The 20897-nt window shown below is 49.1% G+C and overlaps 1 protein-coding gene across 3 annotated transcripts in view; it reads right to left on the reverse strand.

Moving 5' to 3' along the window:
- TRIO (trio Rho guanine nucleotide exchange factor) overlaps nt 1–20897 on the reverse strand; it is a 309088-nt gene that overhangs the window by 3226 nt on the left and 284965 nt on the right. For all 3 annotated transcript variants that reach the window (XM_077353339.1, XM_077353341.1, XM_077353340.1), the window contains exons 50-56: nt 14438–14576; nt 6438–6465; nt 5150–5312; nt 4342–4463; nt 4170–4248; nt 2326–2526; nt 427–565 (exon numbers count right to left, since the gene is read on the reverse strand). In XM_077353339.1, coding sequence (XP_077209454.1) covers nt 427–565; nt 2326–2526; nt 4170–4248; nt 4342–4463; nt 5150–5312; nt 6438–6465; nt 14438–14576 — 871 coding nt within the window. The remainder of the gene's footprint in view (nt 1–426; nt 566–2325; nt 2527–4169; nt 4249–4341; nt 4464–5149; nt 5313–6437; nt 6466–14437; nt 14577–20897) is intronic.

Genomic DNA, 20897 nt, shown 5'->3' on the forward strand with positions numbered 1-20897 from the left:
CCCCGGGGCAGCAAAGGGGCCACAAGCGGTTTGCAGTTTCTGACGTGAGCAACACGGGTGAGATGCCGGCCCTCCCCGTGGCCCCTAATGGAACCAAGAGGCACGTCTTGAATGATTTTTGCCCTGCTCTCCTATATGCAGTTTCCAAACGCAATCAGGACGCATAAGCTTGAGAAGCCCCTAAAGACACTGGCTCCCTGGCTTTAAAAGAGGGCGGACTGTGCAAACTGACTCCAGTCCGCCCCCTGGAAGGCAGAGGATGGCGCTGAAATGCTTTCTGAACATTACCAGAAAATACCAAAAACAGCGAGTCGGTGCTCACGGCATTCCTCTCTGCCTGGAGGACGCCGCCCAGCTTACACCGAAGGGGCACCCAAGGCTTGTCCTGATGGTACTCAGGGGAGGCGAGCCTTCTGCCCAGTTCACCTTTAGGTCCAAGTGCGCTATCCTGCAATTGTGAAGATACTGCACAGCTTCCAGAATCTCCCCCAGGTAGACTTTGATCTTCCCTTCGGTGAGGTTTCCCCACTGCACAACGTAGTCCAGGAGGCGCCCCTGGTTGGCCCTGTGTGGATACAAGGGGTGGGGAAGGATACGTTCCAGAACCGCACTTCTAGGTCACCTGCTCCACATTATTCCTCTCAAACCAACAAAAACGGCCAATTTCCTCCCATCCCCCCCCCCCCCCGGTGGCTTCCTGAAGTCAAGTGAGCCAGCAGCGGAAGAGGAAATGAGCTGGGTCTCATCACAACCAGCCCAACATTTTTCTTTTTGCTTGCAACCAAATCTGGAGGGGGGGGGGGGAGGAGAGTTTGCTGAGATCCCTTGCAGGTGATTTATGCAATCCGAGCATTTTTGTCGCACTGGATTCTGATCTGTTCACTCGTGCGTTTCATGACAAAGCTGACGCCCCTGCAGGGTGAATCGCTAGACCTACAGGCATGTGGTATGATGTGACATAAAGAATACTGACAATTCCCACTTTAACCTTATTTAAATTGGAGACAGCAGAATTCCTAAGCCTCAGAGGACTGTGGGATTGGCGCATGCTGGTTACCCCAATTACTTAAAAGGGAAGGGGCCAGAAAGAAGGGGGTCAGTTCTGCTTAAGAATATGGGACTTGGGTGTTTGCAGCATGCAGCAGACCTGAACAAAGTGCTCATCCTGTACGTCCAGCATGGGGCTTTTAGGTGCTGGATCCAAGAAGGCATTTTACTCAGGGCCATTCTGCACAACTTTAATGTAGCAGAAGGCTTGCAAATTGTAAACGCTACTAATTTGCAGTTCTGCAAAACGTCGCACACAATCTGCCACACTCCTGAAAGTCCCGCAAAAAGCGATTCGTTGTAGCGCTTAAAGGGAAATCGGGAAAAGTGGATTCACCCTCCGAAAAGCGCTACACTCTTGCAAACAATCTGCAACACTAGCGAAAAAGACCTGTGCGTTCCCATTGTTGCGGTTCCAACAAAGTCCCTCCCCCTGGCTCTCTCCTCCGAACTTCCGGTGAAGCGATCGCCATTATTTTTCCTCGGAGCGAGCAGAAAGCAACAAACCGGCGAGGCTTCATTCACCCAGCGAGGCTTCTCCGGCCACAGTCCCTCCACAGAAGTGCTTTAAAGCTCCCCTAAGTCCCCAAGCACAACACAGCCCCGTTTGCAAGTTCCCTTTATTTTCGGCCGAAAATCGCGCCCGTTCGGGGGGGGGGGATTTTTCTTTTCACTCGGGGGGAACGTGGTAACGATGAATTGCCAGCTCACACGCCAGCTGCCAGCAAGATGGGTCTCTCCGTTGCAACGAATCAAGGCATAGTTGTTGCAACGTGTGTGTGTGTGTTTTTTAAAACCTGTTCTTAAAGGGAAAGGGGCTTTCCCAGGGCATGATAACGACTGCCCATTGGCTGTACGTTTGATTGACGGCGAGGGGCGGGACAAAGCACAGAAAAAATTGACCGGAAACCTGTGGGGAACGAATGAAACGCTACTGAATTCCACTAAAAAAGCAGGTATGCGGAACGCCGAGATTGCACTTTTAAAAATAGCGTTTCCACTTTGTGGGACCAATTGGCAACATTGGTCCTTGTGCAGAAAGGCCCTCAATCTCCTCCTCCTCCTCCTCCTCACTAGAGTCTCCCATTTATTTCATGTCACATTTTTTTCATTCACATTTCAGGATCTCCAGTATATTCTTTTGGTATTCAAAGGGGATCTCCTCCTTCCTTGTTTGCTGGGAGAAAAACTGGTTAGAGCTAACGTTTTGAATCCCCTCATGGACCTAAATTATAACGGAAGTACACAGGAGTTAAACATTTGCATGAGGCCACGTACATCTCCAGCACCAAGATAAAACTGCTGGGGGTCTCAAAGGTATCGAGAAGGCCAACAAGCTGAGGATGCTGAAGATTCTGCATGATCCCAAGTTCACGGGTGACCTGGTCTCGCTTCATCAGTTTCTTGTTCACAAACTTAGCGGCTACTTCGCACTTCATCCCTTTCTGATCACATCTCTTGGTGACAGAAAACCTGCCCCTGGAAAAGAAGAGGCAGAAACAGTGAGGTCAACACAAAGGAGGCCGATGGAAGGAGAGTGCCAGTCCTTTCCACACCTCACAGGGAGGAACAATCAGACAGACAGAGCCAAAGGCACTCCTCCACCCCTGGAAAGGAAATCGGGTCATTCAGTTGCTTAGTCACATACAACCAAGCTGCACCAATTAAAAGGTGTCTGCCTGGCCATTCTCCTTCTCTATTCTTTGACCATAATACAGTTCAAGTTGCATGAGGATAACTCACACCCTACCGGATGGCCCTCAGGAGTGTCCACTCTCTCTTGGAAGGCCAATGGCAGCTCTGCCCCACCCCCAGCCCCCTCCTCCTCCTTGTTGGAAGAAGAGCCAGCCTCCTCTGCAGACCCACATCCCAAAGGCAAGCTGTGCCAAAGAGTAGGGTGGCTGGGAGGGAGGGAGGAAGAGGCTCGGCCTGCCACCCAGCCCCAGGACACTGAATGTGGCCTCTACACCTGCCTGAGATCCTGGGGATGGGAGAAGGGGTCCAGCCCTCCCTACAAGCCCCATGAGACCAAGCGGGTGGCCTTTGTGCTCTCCCAAGTTGAGTGGGAGCAGGAGATGCCAGAAAGGCCACCCTCTAGCCCCACAGGGGCCAGTGAGGCCTTTTGGCAGGCCATGGGAGAGGGAGAAAATGCTGCCTGCAGGCCCCATAGGGTCCAGAATGGCCTTTGGGCACTCCTCCCTGTGAACCCCCAGTTGAGGATGCACTGCAGAGTCTTTCTCTCTTCCTCCCTTTCTTTTTCTCCCTCCCTTCCCCTTCTCTCTCTTTCACTTTTTAATCTTTCTTTCTCTCTTCCTTTTTCTCCCTCCCTCCTTTTCTACTTTCCTTCCTCCTCCTTTCTTCCTTGTTTCTTTCCTTCCTTCCAAATGTTTTCTCCAGAGGAACTGATGCCTGGAGATCTGTTCTTATCCCTGCATATTTCTAGATGCAGGGTTCTGACTCTGACCTTGAAAGCCGTAAACATTCTGTGATTCCTACATCTACAGGATCGCCTCTTTTGCTATGTCCTCCAAAGAGCATCGAGATTCAGCGATCAAAACCTGCTCAGGATCCCAAAGGATCCCAAAGAAGTAAAACTTCTTTTTCAACCTTGATCCTGGCATGGTGGAATGCTCTGCCTAATGAGATCATGGCCCTGTGCGACTTGGCACAGTTCTATGGGGCCTGCCAGGCCTATGACTGAGGCCAGGAAATAGCAACCACAAGACGCTGGCTTCCCAGCCTGAGAGTCCACCCACCTGCCCACAAACTAACGTCGACCCGCCCCTAAGGGCCTGAAAATTTAAAACAGATTGTTTTAACAAGTTTACAATAGGCAGTTTTAGTGTAATCTTAACAATTCATTTAGTGTAATCTTAACAATTAATTTTATTGTATAAATTTATGTATATGCATTTTATTTATACTGTTCAAATGATGTTACCTGTCCTTAGTCAATTGAAAAGGGTGGAATATAAGAATACATTTATCCCCCCCCCCTCCCATTTCTGTGAACCAATGTCACTGCAAGTCCGTGGGGTGCTAGTACACCTGCAAATAGTTAACACAAACACACACACACACACAAGTTGTCTCTCTCTAGATGAGTCTGGACAGACCCATACCTGCCAAGCTCAGCCACTTCGTTGTACAGGGAATCAAAGTTCTCCTTCCAGGTTACTATGACCCCATCGCATCCAGGACCTAGAAGAGGGAAAGTAATCTATACTGCACATTTACCATACAAAAGGCACCCCGTCTCTATTTTATGTGCCCTCACTAAAGAGAGAAACCTACCTAAAACTCGAAGACTGGCGGAAGATGAAATGGAACCCATGTCATTTGCAGCTACACAAGTATAGATACCATCATCTTCTGTGGTCACACCAATGACTTTCAGAGATGCTTCTCCTAAATCACTGCAAAACAGAAGCTTTGAGCATGAATGGCTGAGCAAGCCCAAGGGAGCCATGCATCAGGACTCAGGCTCTGGTCCCTTTCTGAAGACAACAAAACATCCCCGTTTGCAGTGGAGTGTCTGGAAACCACCACCAAGGAGAAGACGATGGGAAACAAGTCAGAAATGACTAAGGGCTTTTCTGCACACTCAACTTACTCCTGCTTTTCTTGGCAGCCGATCCACTACCCTGGAATTGGTTTGAGCCGGGATCTCCCACACCTCCGCCCTCCCTCTGCACGATCACAGCTGCGAAGTCAGTTTATGCTCTTCTGCACCAAATATCACATTTATGTCAGCTCAAAGCTTCCGCTGAAGCTGGTTTCTGAGATCCCATCATCAGTGTATACATAAAGTAATCTCTGGAACAGGCATGCCATTCTCCTTTCTATCATAGGCATTCTAAAAAGTGATTTCGCAGGAGCTTAGAAATTAGAATCCATGATGTTGGCCTGAGAAGGGACCCTGGAAGCGGCAGGAGAGGCAAGATTGCGTGTGGCTCCGTGGCAGAGAACCCCTGGCAGAGAACCCGAGAAATGACGCCAAAGCCCTCCCAAATATTTTAAAGTTTGCTCACCTGTCACCCTTTCTTATACTGTGCAGCTTTTAATACAGTCTGAAGCATGCTGGGTAAAGAAGCTGCCCTACCTGCATGCGATGCTGTAGTGACTGTCATTGCTCAGTGTGCTGTGATCAGGGCCTTTCCACGTGACTGAAGCTTTTGGACGACCACAAATTCTGCACTTAAGAATGACAGTCTCTCCTATCTCGCATGTTGTCTCACTTAATGGTATTATAAACTCCGGGGGAACTGAAAGAGGAGGAAGCAATTGCCATTAAAATATTGCAAGTCTTGTTCTTCATCATCTACCTGCAAGCAAGCAAGATGCTACCGACATGTTACAGTGGAGACTGTTCCCAGGGAACTGCGTTATGCTGAATCAGAGCCCTGGGCCGTCATGGTCTGAACTGCCTTCTCAGACTGGCAGCCACTTTCCAGGGCCTTTCCCATCACCCACTGTCTGCTTCTTTAACTGGATTGAACCCGAGACCTTCTGTGTGTCAAGCAGAGGTCCTACCAATGACCCCCTCCAAGAGGTTTACTGAGAAATTTTGAGTAGCCTTGGGCTGCAAGACTCTCCCCTCACTCTGCTCCCTCCACCCCAAAGAGAGAGGAAGGAGGCCTGTCCTGAGAGCCCCTGTGGGTGGCCAGAGTGTGGCTCTGCCCAAGAGACTCCCAGGTCAACAGTTCAAATGCTCCCAACAGGTCCCCAGGGAAAATCCTGGAGACAGCAGAGGAATCCAAGGTAAATCTCAGGGTCCACTTCGAGAACTGAATCAAAGACAAGGCTGGATCTACAGTTGCAGCAGAATCCAAAAGGACGGAAACAGACTTCTGACTGTAGGCGAGGGAATAACATTGTGAGCACTTTCTTGGAGACTTTCTTAAATTAGAAAATTGCAGAGGAGACACAGAGCAGAACACAAAGTGGATTGGAGCCCCCCAATTCCACCTGTACCTCTCCTGCTTCAGACTTTGGCTCCCTTCCCCCAGAAGTAGCCCTTTGGGCTGCAGTAGGAAGGAAGCGTGCATATGGAATTCTCTCTGAATGCAGTAAGCTCTCATAGTTCCTAGCCAGGATTCTCCTGCCTTTTAAATACAGCATCATACTGAGAAAAGTGTCCTCCCTCACCAGAACAGGCAGGGCAGCCCACTCAGCCCTCTTAGGATGTGAGCCAGGACGAGACACAGTCCCCAAACGAAGGGAAAAGTGTGCCAGAAGCAGCCCCTGTGGAGTGTCCCTGCAGCCCTGCCCTGTTCTCCAGAAGGGGCTCACGGAATACGAACGGGTTCAGGAGGGGCTGCCTCACAGATCCTCCGGGGCTCAAGAGGGAGGACAGGAACGATGTAATTTTGGCTTGAAACTCAACTTACCATCATAAATGTAGTTGGGGTTGAGAAGCTGAAAAGGAGAAGTTAAAAGAATCAGCATGTTGGAAAGATGCAGTCTAACGTGAGCACCAGGAGGTTGGCATCTCCCTCCCCCACAATCCCTGCCCAGTGGCTCACCACCAGTCATGCTGAATGTGCCAGGAAGGGAGGAATTCCCTGGAGGGGGGGAATCATCAACCCAGCCAAAACTCTCCTGGCTCAGCAGGGAAGCTGGAAGCCGGGCAGGAATCACCCCAACCATTTAAGGGAGGACAAATGTTTCTGAAGTTGTGTCTTCAAACTTAGTGGGCCCTCTCTTTCCAAATGCAATGGCTTCTGACAGCAAGTGAAGGCGAGGGCTTTATGCTGCTCATCAGCACCCCTCCCCCCAGGATACAGTCCCAGATTCACCCCCCCCCCCAAAAAAAAAAGCAGTCCTTGGTGAACAGGAATCCAAGTAGACATTATGGGACAAAGTCTCCATTGAGTGGCACCTTGAAGACTAACTAATTTTTTTCTGGGCATAAACCTTTGTGGTCATGCCCACTTCTTCGGATACATTGGAACAAGGCTTCCCTCAACATTGCCTAGAATCTATCTGAAGAACTGTGCATGCACACAAAAGTTTATGCCAATAAAAAACTTTGTAGGCCGTAAGGCTGTCCCTCATAGTGCTGCTTCACAACAACATGGGGACCCACTGTCAAGCGCTGACAAAACTCACAACAAAACTTCTATGAGAAGAAAGCTTTAATTGTAAGTAGATCAGATCACTGTAACGTTCAAAGTCAAATCTGTTTGATACAAGAACAGCAGGCACTTATCAATTCTTTTCTCCCGCCCAAAACTTGAGCATTCCCAAGGGAGGGAGGAAACCCCTCACCCAGTTGCCATCCCAGGCTTCCTGCCATGGTGTTGACGTTAGCGCGGCCTTGGTCAGGCTGGCGCCTCAGGCTAGCTGATAAGCTGTTTACAGGAACCACAGGAACCAAGCAACATTGTTTCACAGTAGGGGGAATATGCAGTGTGAAAATGCAAGGATCAAAGCAATGGGGAATCAAAGGAAAACTACAAGCAGGGGTTTTGGTTACATGGGAACGTTGTGGCTACATAGGGATGTTCCAGCAAGGACACAACACATACACATCAACCAAGATGGAGTCAGACAGGTACGCTGAACAGTAATCATGGCAAAGAACAGGGACTGATCCTGACACCCATCTGAATCCAGCTTCCTGGAAGACATTATGGAGTTACTGGGTGGATGGCCATTAGATACGAGGGTCTCACTGAAGGCAACCCTGAAATCTGTACACTGCATGTGCATTGATGGACATGTCATAAATATACCTATTCAAAGGAAGCTACCGTTTATGAAATGCAGAGGTCCAGTCTTATTATTATTATTTTTAATAATTTGGTTTTGAGCCTGACGCACACTTGAGATCTTCCCAGTTGAGCGCCCAGAAAGCATGGGTCTGCATTTGGCAGTTAAAAGGGGGGGGGGAAGTAGCAGAGTGGTGAGCTTGTCTGTTTCATTATTTGGTGCCTACAGGTCAGGTTTCTTTGTAAGCTCTAGCGGGAGGGAAAGGTGGCATTTCAGGAATTAAATAAACTGGGGTGGCACATTTGTGCTAAGAGGAATGGATCGCCATGTGGCTGGGCCCGACCCGCTAACCCGAGAGGTTTGTTGCTTGCCAGGGGCAAAAATTAAAGACGTTTCAGAACGGCTGACCAAACTCCTCAAATCTACGGATCGCTACCCATTTGTGATGGTCCATGTGGGAACGAATGACATGTCCCTGAATACCATCGCTCCTATTAAAAAAGACTATCAAGATCTGGGGAGGAAGCTCAAGCAAATGGGGGCACAAGTGGTATTCTCTTCGATCTTGCCTGTCAAGGGAAGAGGAATGCGTCGGGAGAGGAAGATAATGGAGGTGAATCACTGGCTGCGTAGTTGGTGCCGGCAGGAGAGATTTGGTTTCTGGGATCATGGGATAGGCTTTCTTGAGGAAGGCCTACTAGCACCTGATGGACTGCACTTATCGAAGTTGGGGAAGAATGTGTTTGGCAGGAACCTGGGGAGATTCATCAGGAGAGCTTTAAACTGAAGCCACAAGGGGAAGGAGACGATCAACATAGGGAGTGTATGGAAGGAAAACAATGGGAGGCAGCCCAACCGGCAAGGCCAGCTCATAGGAAACCAAAAGTAAAAGGATTCAGATGTCTTTATACTAACGCCTGAAGCATGGGCAATAAAAGGAAGAGCTGGAACTTCTCATGCAGATAGAAAGGTATGATCTAGTAGGCATCACAGAAACTCGGTGGAATGATTCTCATGACTGGAATGTAATGGTGGATGGATATGAACTGTTCAGAAAAAACAGAATAGATCGAAGAGGTGGAGGAGTGGCACTGTATGTGAGGAAAGGGCTTACCTGTCAGGAAATTATAGTGAAGGAGAGCATATCTACAGTGGAAAGCATCTGGGTGAAAATAAGCGAGGGGAAAACAAACCGTGTGGTGGTTGGTGTCTGCTAACGACCGCCTGACCAACGAGAGGATGTGGATGCTGCACATCCAGTCAGCATGGATTTGTCTCCAACAGGTCCTGCCAGACCAACCTGGTTTCCTTTTTTGACCAAGTAACAGGTTTGCTGGATCGGGGAAATTCGGTTGATGTCATTTACTTGGATTTTAGTAAAGCTTTTGACAAGGTTTCCCATGATGTTCTGATGGATAAATTGAAGGACTGCAATCTGGATTTTCAGATAGTCAGGTGGATAGGGAATTGGTTAGAGAACCGCACTCAAAGAGTTGTTGTCAATAGTGTTTCATCAGACTGGAGAGAGGTGAGTAACGGGGTACCTCAGGGCTCGGTGCTTGGCCCGGTACTTTTTATCATATTTATTAATGATCTAAATGAGGGGGTGGAGGGACTACTCATCAAGTTTGCAGATGACACCAAATTGGGAGGACTGGCAAATACTCCGGAAGATAGAGACAGAGTTCAACGAGATCTGAACACAATGGAAAAATGGGCAAATGAGAACAAGATGCAATTTAATAAAGATAAGTGTAAAGTTCTGCATCTGGGTCAGAAAAATGAAAAGCATGCCTACTGGATGGGGGATAGGCTTCTAGGTAACACTGTGTGTGAACGAGACCTTGGGGTACTTGTGGATTGTAAACTAAACATGAGCAGGCAGTGTGATGCAGCGGTAAAAAAGGCAAATGGCATTTTGGGCTGTATCAACAGAGGCATCACATCAAAATTACAAGATGTCATAGTCCCATTGTATACGGCACTGGTCAGACCACACTTGGAGTACTGTGTGCAGTTCTGGAGGCCTCACTTCAAGAAGGACGTAGATAAAATTGAAAGGGTACAGAGGAGAGCGACGAGGATGATCTGGGGCCAAGGGACCAAGCCCTATGAAGATAGGTTGAGGGACTTGGGAATGTTCAGCCTGGAGAAAAGGAGGTTGAGAGGGGACATGATAGCCCTCTTTAAGTATTTGAAAGGTTGTCACTTGGAGGAGGGCAGGCTGCTGTTTCTGTTGGCTGCAGAGGAGAGGACAGGCAGTAATGGGTTTAAAGTTCAAGTACAATGATATAGGCTAGATATCAGGAAAACATTTTTCACAGTCAGAGTAGTCCAGCAGTGGAATAGGCTGCCTAAGGAGGTGGTGAGCTCCCCCTCACTGGCAGTCTTCAAGCAAAGGTTGGATACACACTTTTCTTGGATGCTTTAGGATGCTTAGGGCTAATCCTGCGTTGAGCAGGGGGTTGGACTAGATGGCCTGTATGGCCCCTTCCAATTCTATGATTCTATGATTTATTTATTACTCTCGGGTGCATTTCATCTGGACCAGGGGATTTGAACTCATCCAGTGCCGCTAAATGCCCCTCAACAACCTCTCTATCCATGTTAACCTGCCACCTAGACACTATCCTTTGGCTACAGCCATCTCTAGATGTGCCTAAACACTTTGACCTGTGGGAAAAAACAGATGTAAAATAGGCACTAAGCCTTTCTGCTTTCTCTGCATCTTCTGTTAGAGTTTGTCCATCCGCACCCAACAGTGGGCCTATTGCCTCCTTTACTTTACGTTTGCTCCTCACATAACTGAAAAATCTTTTCTTGTTACAATGGGCTTCCCTGGCCAATCTTAGCTCACTCTCAGCTTTGGCCTTTCTGATGATTGATCTACAGTGCCTAGTAACCTGTAGGTACTCTTCTTTAGAGCTCTTTCAGAAAGTTGCATGACTGAGGACGCTTTGCAGAGTTTGTTTCCCATCACACATCTGGGAATGGTATTATATAGAGGCACACCATTGCTGACTATTCGCACAAAGTTTGCTAGCAATGCTAGGAACTGTTTCCTAGAGATGTAGACCTCCAGGCTTTCATCTTTTCCTTGCTTGTTCATGTGGAGAAAGCCAGTGAGAGACTGACTTGGCCAGATGACCTTGGCTATCTCCTGGATCCACTCCAACCTTTCTACCACATCCAAGCCTCTGGACACACTGGCAGAATTCAGAGCATCTAGGTCGGCTCCTGAGGTACAGAGCTGAGCTAGTTGGCACAAGTCCTCCGCAGCTGTGATGGTATACTGGTGATAGACTGCCGAGAGCCACTGCAATCCTGTGTCCTTATTGAGGGGTCTGAGTCCATCCACCAAGGCTTTGGCCTCATGCGGTTGCCAGGCCAGAGTTCATTGGACCGCTGACCACTCTTTATGACCACCCTGGGTGGTTTGCTGAACTGTCTCCATCTGAACTGGGTTTATGGGGGCTGGAAGGAGACCGATCGGGGGCAGCCCAACCAGGAAGGCCAGCTCATAGGGAATCAAAAGTCAAAGGATTCAGATGCCTTTATACTAATGCCCGAAGCATGGGCAATAAGAAGGAAGAGCTGGAACTTCTCATGCTGATGGAAAGGTATGATCTAGTGGGCATCACAGAAACTTGGTGGAATGATTCTCACGACTGGAATGTAATAGTGGATGGATATGAACTGTTCAGAAAAAAACAGAATAGATCGAAGAGGTGGAGGAGTGGCACTGTATGTGAGGAAAGGGCTTACCTGTCAGGAAATTCTAGTGAAGGAGAGTATGTCTCCAGTGGAAAGCATCTGGGTGAAAATAAGCGAGGGGAAAACAAACAGTGTGGTGGTTGGTGTCTGCTACCGACCGCCTGATCAACGAGAGGATGTGGATGCTGCACTTTGTGAGCAGCTTGAGAAAATATCCAAGCAGCAGGACCTTGTCATCATGGATGACTTCAATTTCCCAGATGTGTGCTGGGAAACTAACTCTGCGAAGCGTCCTCAGTCATGCAAGTTTCTGACCTGCCTGGCTGACAATTTCATTTATCAAATGGTAGATGAACCCACAAGAGGTTCAGCCATACTGGACTTAATACTGACCAACAGGCAAGAGTTGGTGGATGAGGTGAAGGAGGTGGGGACCCTAGGGGGAAGCGACCATGAGATGGGGAGCCAAGGAAGCTTGTAGCCAGACGCGGATGTTGGATTTTCGTAGGGCAAACTTTAATAAACTCAGAGACATGATGAGTGTCATACCATGGACGAGAATGCTGGAAGGGAAGGGAAGGGAGCATGTGAAGGGTGGGCGCTACTCAAACAAGAGCTATCGCATGCTCAATCAATGACTATCCCAGAAAGACGAAAACACTGCAGGAGCTCTAAGAAGCCTATTTGGATGAACAGAGAACTTCAAAAGGAACTAAGAAAGAAAAGGGAAATGTTCAGGAAATGGAGGGAAGGACAGAGCTCTAAAGAAGAGTACCTACAGGTTACTAGGCACTGTAGATCAATCATAAGAAAGGCCAAAGCTGAGAGTGAGCTAAGATTGGCCAGGGAAGCCCACTGTAACAAGAAAAGATTTTTTAGTTATGTGAGGAGCAAACGTAAAGTAAAGGCGGCAATAGGCCCACTGTTGGGTGCGGATGGACAAACTCTAACGGAGGATGCAGAGAAAGCAGAAAGGCTCAGCGCCTATTTTACATCTGTTTTTTCCCACAGGTCAAAGGGTTTAGGCACATCTAGAGATGACAGTAGCCAAGAGATAGTGTCTGGGTGGCAGGTTGATATGGACAGAGAGGTTGTTGAGAGGCATTTAGCTGCACTGGATGAGTTCAAATCCCCTGGGCCAGATGAAATGCACCCGAGAGTGCTCAAAGAACTTTCCAGAGAACTTGCACAACCCTTGTCCATCATCTTCGGGACCTCTTTAAGGACTGGAGATGTCCCGGAGGACTGGAAGAGAGCAAGCGTTATCTTCAAAATCTTCAAAAAAGATAGAGACAGAGTTCAACGAGATCTGAACAAAATGGAAAAGTGGGCAAATGCGAACAAGATGCAATTTAATAAAGTTAAGTGTAAAGTTCTGCATTTGGGTCAGAAAAATGAAAAGCATGCCTACTGGATGGGGGATACACTTCTAGGTAACACTGTGTGTGAACGAGACCTTGGGGTACTTGTGGATTGTAAACTAAACATGAGCAGGCAGTGTGATGCAGTGGTAAAAAAGGCAAATGCCATTTTGGGCTGTATCAACAGAGGCATCACATCAAAATCACAAGATGTCATATTCCCATTGTATACGGCACTGGTCAGACCACCCCTGGAGTACTGTGTGCAGTTCTGGAGGCCTCACTTCAAGAAGGACGTAGATAAAATTGAAAGGGTACAGAAGAGAGCGACGAGGATGATCTGGGGCCAAGGGACCAAGCCCTATGAAGATAGGTTGAGGGACTTGGGAATGTTCAGCCTGGAGAAAATGAGGTTGAGTGGGGACTTGATAGCCCTCTTTAAGTATTTGAAAGGTTGTCATTTGGAGGAGGGCACGATGCTGTTCCCATTGGCTGCAGAGGAAAGGACACACTGTAACGGGTTTAAACTACAAGTACAATGATAAAGGCTAGATATCAGGAAAAAAAATTTCACATTCAGAGTAGTTCAGCAGTGGAATAGGCTGCCTAAGGAGGTGGTGAGCTCCCCCTCACTGGCAGTCTTCAAGCAAAGGTTGGATACACACTTTTCTTGGATCCTTTAGGATGCTTTGGGCTTATCCTGTGTTGAGAGCAGGGGGTTGGCATAGATGGCCTGTATGGCCCCTTAGAATCATAGAATGATAGAATCATAGAGTTGGTAGGGGCCATACAGGCCATCTAGTCCAACCCCCTGCTCAACGCAGGATTGGCGCAGGATTAACCTTGCATCTCTATGATTCAAGAATAATGGCTCACACATGGGCTGGAATTAGACTACAGTTCACGACGATGGATTTGAGTGCAAGCTGTATAATCATATTCGCACAATGCCTATAGAATGCCCTCATCGCCTGCAACTATTGCTATCAGATACAGATAATTTTTTAACTAGCAAAGTAGCAAAATTTGCGTGGCTAGCCTTAAGAACCAGGACAGATTGGCTCACTGATGTATAGGCATTATAACCTTACCAAGAGGTCCACAGAACCTCTTTTTTTTGGGGGGGGGTTAGTAGCTTTTATGGCACGTCTATGAGCAATTAAAGCTGTTAAAATATAAAACAAAAAAACAAGATTGTTTTTTTGTTTTATATTTTAACAGCTTTAATTGCTCATTTTATCCTTGTAAAATAGTCAACGGTATTTGCTGCTTTTAAATGTTGACTTTTATAGTGGAGAAGTTTTTAAGTTTTATTGTGGATGCATTTTTAACTTTTTAATGTATGACTACAATTCACAATTGCTGGTGTAGAAAAAGCTTTAATACAGGGAATATTCTCAGCTGAGGAAGCCTGAGCCCCCCCCCCCCCTCCCCAAATGAGTTTCAACAGAAATGGGGGGGAAGGGCCTGTGAGGAAGCTTGGCCTTTGGTCACGATGTCCGCCTGACCCCCAGTCAAGCGCACTCCAGAGGCCCCCCGTCTCCCCCAAATTATTAACTCAGTCTCATCCTGTTTGTTAAAACGCAACGAGAAAGGCATACCTTCACGGAAACCTTGTTGGTGAGGCCTTCTCGGGACTTACGGTAACCATTCTCTAACTTGCCTTCCCTTTTGCCATCTTTATCCTTTTTCTCAGATTTCTTCCTCAGGCGGAGTGCTGAATGCCAAGATGATGACTTCCTGAAGCCAAAACATGAAGGGGGAGGATTAGCTGGGCCTGCCGGAAGGCGATCCGGCCTCGGAAGCCTCTCTTAGTCCAGCATGCCGAGCAGGGAGGTCTGATGGGCGACCTACTGAAGAGCCCCTTCCTAATGAGGAGAAGCCACAGTTTGGTTTCTCTTTGTAAAGTACACTGAATTCTAGGGTAGCGATCCCCAACCTGTGGGCCGCGGGCCACATGTGCTCCGTCGACTAACTGGTGGTGGGCCGCGAAGGACGCCTTCTCCCCCCCCCCGGCCCTTTACTTCATCCACGATCCGGCAGGCGCACATGGGACTCTCTCGTTGCAGAGAAACAAGCTCAGGGTTCCCATTGATTTGTCATTGACATGAGTTAAAATTTCCATGAAAACAAAACGTTCCTTATGTTCATTGTTGTGGCGTGTCTGTATCTTATTTTGAAGGGATGTTTAAACATTACCATAGCGATCACAGAGCGTTAGGGCAGAGGTTGAGAGTAGAGGAGTAAACTACCCCCCCCCCACCGGGCCTCAGTAAAATTGTCAAGCGTTGAGTGGTCCTCGGTGATAAAAAGGTTGGGGACCACTGTTCTAGGGGATTGATTGGCTGTTTGGACAAAGGCTTATCATTGGCTGTATTTGGTTGAGTCTACTGATGTAACAGAATTGATTTTGCTATATATTCCCTGTCATGTAAGAAGATCAGAGTCTGACGAAGGGTGCTTGCACTCGAAAGCTCACGCCCTGAATCAATCTCGGTTGGCCTTAAAGGTGCTCCTGGACTCTGATTCTAACGAGGAGAAGTTTGTCTTCCAACTGGGGGGGTCAGGACAAGTCACACCCGATTGCACTAGAGGACAGCCCATTGCAAGATCAGATACACAGTAAATTGTTCAATATGACACAAGTGGTAGAAGAAGATACTGTCTACTACAGATTCTTTTAGCCATCAGTGCTTTAACTTTGTCATAGAAGTTAAAGGGTCCCTTTCTGCCTTCATAGATGGTATTACTTCACATTATACTGTCCCAGATGACAGCAGAATTCGGAAATAAGAAAGACCTAAGAGGTTGGGTTTTCCTCCATGATGCAAAATTGATAGATCTTTAACTGTGCAGTCCAGGTGTGCTTCATGGTTTAAGACCCTTAAAAAAGATCACAGCAGAGCCCTGTATCTGGGTAATATAAACGTGAGCAAGCTAAGGGTAGTGTTTTCAGCCCTGAGATTCTGTTCTGACTGGGAGATATGCTCAAATTCCTCTTCTACAACGACTCTGTATTTGTGGGAACCCAGCAGTTGAAGATCTGCCACATAATCTATCTGATAGTGCACCTTACACAGATCCAAGGAGAACAATTTTAAATAAAATTATTCAAAGGGCATTTTCTTTAGCTCATGATATGATGTGGGATATTAAGAGTGCAATCCTTAAAATGTTACTCCAGGCCAAGACCATTGCTTCCAGTCGGCTTAGACTGGAGTAACTGTGTTTAGGATTGTACTTTAAATAGTTCCCTAATTGGCATTGTGTTTTAATACAAATGTGTTTGACAAATCCTTGGTTAAAGCAGCTAGAATTGCCTACACAGCAAAATGGAAGGTCCATCTGCACGTAGGAGAATGGGAAAATAAAGTTATTTATTGAATGATCCGCCCCCTCCCTTCCCACCCCAGGCTTCTTAGCAGTGCCTCAGGGGGTCAGCAGGAGAGTAGCCTGGAGACTGGGCTGGCTCAGGGAGGAGCCCGATCAGGTGTTGATCAAGGGAAGCTTTCTTGTGAGTAATACTCAAAGTCTCTATATTTGGAACCAGAGTCCTCTCATGGATCCACATAATTGCACTGTCCCAGATACGGTTAGGACCGGCAATGATGCTTCAATTCAAAACAGGGAGCTTGTCGATGAAGAGGAACATCAACCTCGAGTTCTCTTTCCAACACCAAAATCCCTGGCAATTTCTGAGTAGGGGCATCTCGGTGAACTGCTGCGTCGGTTCCAGAGTGGTGCTAGGAACCATCAACGGCCTGGAAGATTTATTCTTGCCCTTCTTCCCTTTGAGCTTTTTCAAGGGTTGCTCAGACAAAGCCTGTTTCTCACACGGAGACTTCGAACCCAATCGGATTCATGTAGACGTGAAACCTAGGTAAAAGGTAAAGGTATCCCCTGTGCAAGCACCGAGTCATGTCTGACCCTTGGGGTGACGCCCTCCAGCGTTTTCATGGCAGACTCAATACGGGGTGGTTTGCCAGTGCCTTCCCCAATCATTACCGTTTACCCCCCAGCAAGCTGGGTACTCATTTTACCGACCTCAGAAGGATGGAAGGCTGAGTCGACCTTGAGCCGGCTGCTGGGATTGAACTCCCAGCCTCATGGGCAAAGCTTTCATACGGCTGCCTTACCACTCTGTGCCACAAGAGGCTCTATGAAACCTAGAGGGGGCGCCAAATAGGTCGAATTCTATGCCTTCTCAGCTGAGGCTTGTGATGAAGCCAACAGGGAGCAGAGATCAGACTCCTGGAAGGCTTTCTTCTTATTTATTTATTTATTTAACATTTATACCACCGTTCCCTTAGGCTCACAGCGGTTTACAAGAGAAAAACTGAAATAAAACCCATTGTTAAAACCATTAAAACCAATCCAGACTATCAACGATATCAACGTTAGGCAACAGGCGAGCACTAACTAACCCCACTAACCTCCCCCCAAACCGCCCCATGTTAGCCGAGGGTCATCAGGTTGCTAATATGGGAGTGAGGCAATCAGATCATTCAGATGAAGCCAGGGAGCCCAGATCTAATGTCAGGACCACCTGCCTTGGCCTCAACCATATGCCTGGCGGAAGAGCTCCGTCTTGCAGGCCCTGCGGAAAGCTGTTAACTCCAGCAGGGACCTTAGATCTTCCAGTAGCTCATTCCGACAGGTTGGGACCAGGGCCAAAAAAGCCCTGGCCCGAGTCGAGGCCAGGTGAACATCCCGAGGGCCCAAAATCACGAGTAGGTTTGCACCCGCAGAGCGATAGGCCCTGCGGGGGGCATAAGCAACCAAGCGGTCCCGTAGGTAGGCAGGATCCAGGCCACGTGTAGCCTTAAACAGTGGTCCCCAACCCCCGGTCCGGGGACCGGGACCGGTCCGTGGATCAGTCGGTACCAGGCTGAGGCTCCTCGTCCTCCTCCCCGGCTGCTGCCTCAGGGGCTACACTGCTACTCTGCCACCGCCTCACCTTAGGTGCTCTCAGCGGTGGCCATGGCTGGGGCTCCCCCTCAATGTGGCACAGCACAGCTGCTGCTGGCAGCGCCCCCCAGAGGGCAGCGGGATGTTGGGGTGCCGGTGGGAAAGCAAGTGGAGCAGGGACTCAGGCGGCAGTGATGTCGCTCGGCAAAAGACTACCTCCCCGCCGGGCCTCAGTAAAATTGTCAAGCGTTGACCGGTCCCCGGTGATAGAAAGGTTGGGGACCACTGGCCTTAAAGGTTAAAACCAAAACCTTGAATTTGATCCGGAAACAAATTGGCAACCAATGCAGATGTTGGAGTACCGGCTGAATGTGGGCCCTCCAAGTTGTTCTAGTGAGGACCCTACCAGCCACATTTTGTACCAATTGTAACTTCTGGGTCAAAGGCAAGGGCAGGCCCGCGTGGAGCGAGTTACAGTTGTCTAGTTTGGAGGTGACAGTTGCATGGATCACTGTGGCTTAGTGATCCGAGGACAGGTAGGGTGCTAGTAGTCTGTCTTGGCAAAGATGGAAAAACGCCGTCCGGGCTACTTTCATGAGCCTCCATGGAAAGGGAAGCATCAAAGGTCACGCCCAAATTCCTGGCTATTGGTGCAGGTATTAATTGCACTCCATCCAGGCATGGGAGGCGCGCTTCCTGATCCGGCCCTCTTCTACCCAGCCACAGGACCTTCGTCTTGGAGGGGTTGAGTTTCAGGCGACTCTGCCTGAGCCATCCAGCCACTGATTCCAAACAGATGGCAAATGTATTCGGGGGGGGGGAGTCCGGCCGTCCAGCCATTAGGAAGTAGAGCTGGGTATCATCCGCATATTGGTGACATCCAGGCCATAGCCCCGGACCAGCTGGGCTAGAGGGCACATATAGATGTTGAAAAGTGTGGGGGAGAGTATCACCCCCTGAGGAACCCCACATGGGAGCTCGCAGGGTTCCGATAACTCATCCACCACTGCAACCCTCCTGGAGAAAGGAGACCAGCCATTGTAGCGCAGTACCTCTTATTCCGGTTCCAGCGAGGCAGTGTGCCAATATCTTGTGGTCAACCACATCAAATGCGGCTGACAGATCTAATAGCACAAGTATGGCGGAACCACCTTGGTCCAGCTGGCGCCGGATATCATCCGTCAGGGCAACCAGCACGGTCTCCGCCCCATGGCCAGGTCGGAAGCTAGACTGGTATGGGTCAAGGGCCAGTTTCCTCCAGAAATGCTAGAAGCTGGTCTGCCGCAGCCCGCTCTATCACCTTTCCCAGAAACGCAAGATGCGAGACTGTGGTAACTGGCGGGGTCCTGCGGATCTAGCGATGTTTTCTTCAGCAGAGGACGCACCACTGCTTTCTTAAGTCCCTCGGGGAACTCTCCAGATGTTAAGAAGAGGTTGATAATCTCCCTCAAGGGACCCCCTACCTACTGGTCGCCTGATTTCAGCAACCAAGATGGGCAGGGATCTAAGGGGCAAGTGGTTGCTCTGACTGAAGTTAGTAGTCTGTTCACTTCGGTTAATGAGAGCTGCCTAATTTCCTTACCATTTGGCGCCCTTCCTCAAGGGCTGTAAGGGACCGAATTACTCTAAATAATTGTGCCAAGAGTGAGCTCGTGGACGCGATTTCTGCGGCATAGAAGTCTCGTTTAGGTGCTTTCACTGCACTTTCGTACGCCTTCGTAAGCATGTGATGAGAGATTCTTGTAGCCTCGTTGCGAGTCTTCCTCCACACTCGCTCAAGCCGTCTTACTTCCCTCTTCCTCTCCCGAAGCTCCTGGGTATACCACAGAGCCTGTTTGAGGTGAAGTCAGAGAGGGCGCCTAGGAGCAATCTTGTTGATAGCGGCCATAAGGTGGGACTGCCAGTCCTCCACCAAGGCTGTTAGCGAGAGGCTGGAGGGCATTGCGTCCCCCAGAGCAGTGGTCCCCAACCTTTTTATCACCGGGGACCGGTCAATGCTTCAATTTTATTGAGGCCCGGGGGGTGTAGTCTTTTTCCCGAGGGATGTCGTCGCTGATGACTGAGCTCCTGCTCCACTTGCTTTCCCGCCGACGCCCGACTTCCAGCTGCCCACTGTGGGGTGCTGCCAGCAGCAGCTGCGCAGTATCATGCCAAGGGGGACCCCAGCCATGGTGGCTGCACCAAAGGTGAGCTGGTGGCAGAGTGGCAGGGCAGCCCCCGAGGCAGCAGCCGGGGAGGAAGACAAGGAGGATCTGCGGACCGGTACCGACTCATCCCAGGATCGGTACCGGTCCCAGGACCGGGGGTTGGACACCACTGCCCCAGAGCATTCAGGAATCTCTGGGAATCATAAGTCTCTGCGGGCAGACTAAAATATGTCCGTCACCCAAACGGGGAGGGGGTGGTATCCTCAGTCGAGCCTTCAGGGCGTGGTGGTCTGACCATAGAACAATTTTATTCGCCACCAGATCTACCGCTACACCTGTGCCAAAGATCAAATCGAGGGTGTGGCTGGCCTGGTGTGGCTGGCCCGGCAACAAACTGAGAGAACCCTAATGTCTACATGGCTGACACCAGATCCAGGCCAAGTCCTGAAGGCACTGCATCCGCATGGACATTGAAGTCACTCAGGACTAAAGTCTTGGGTCCTGCAACGTCCAGGCAGCCACCGCCTCCAGCAGGCCTGGCAGGAAATCCGGAGTTGCAATGGGTGAGCGGTACACCAACCAGATAACCACATTCTCGACCGATTGCCACTCCAAGCCGACACACTCTATCCCCGGAATAGATGGTGCAAGGAGAGCCCGAAAGGAAAAGGACTTTCTGACCAGGATTGCCACCCCCCCTTCCCCTCCCCCAGAGCCGGGGCTGGCGCAGGACTGAATACCTGGGTGGTGCCAGATCTTTCAAGGCAACTGTCTCACCTTCACACACCCTGGTTTCGGTCAGGCAAGCCAGGACCGCCTCATGCCTTGCGAAATAGTCCCGCAAGGTTGAGGACTTGTTGTTTATCGACCTGGCACTGCATAGGATCAGCCCCTAGCCCTCTCTCCTAGCCCTCTCTCCTATGACAGTCAGTCAGTAACCTTTTATTGGCATAAAATATGTATAAGACATATAAAAATAGGGTTTAAAATTTCAACAAAATAATAA

Source organism: Paroedura picta, chromosome 9 (genome assembly GCF_049243985.1).
Source record: "Paroedura picta isolate Pp20150507F chromosome 9, Ppicta_v3.0, whole genome shotgun sequence".
NCBI lineage: Eukaryota > Metazoa > Chordata > Lepidosauria > Squamata > Gekkonidae > Paroedura > Paroedura picta.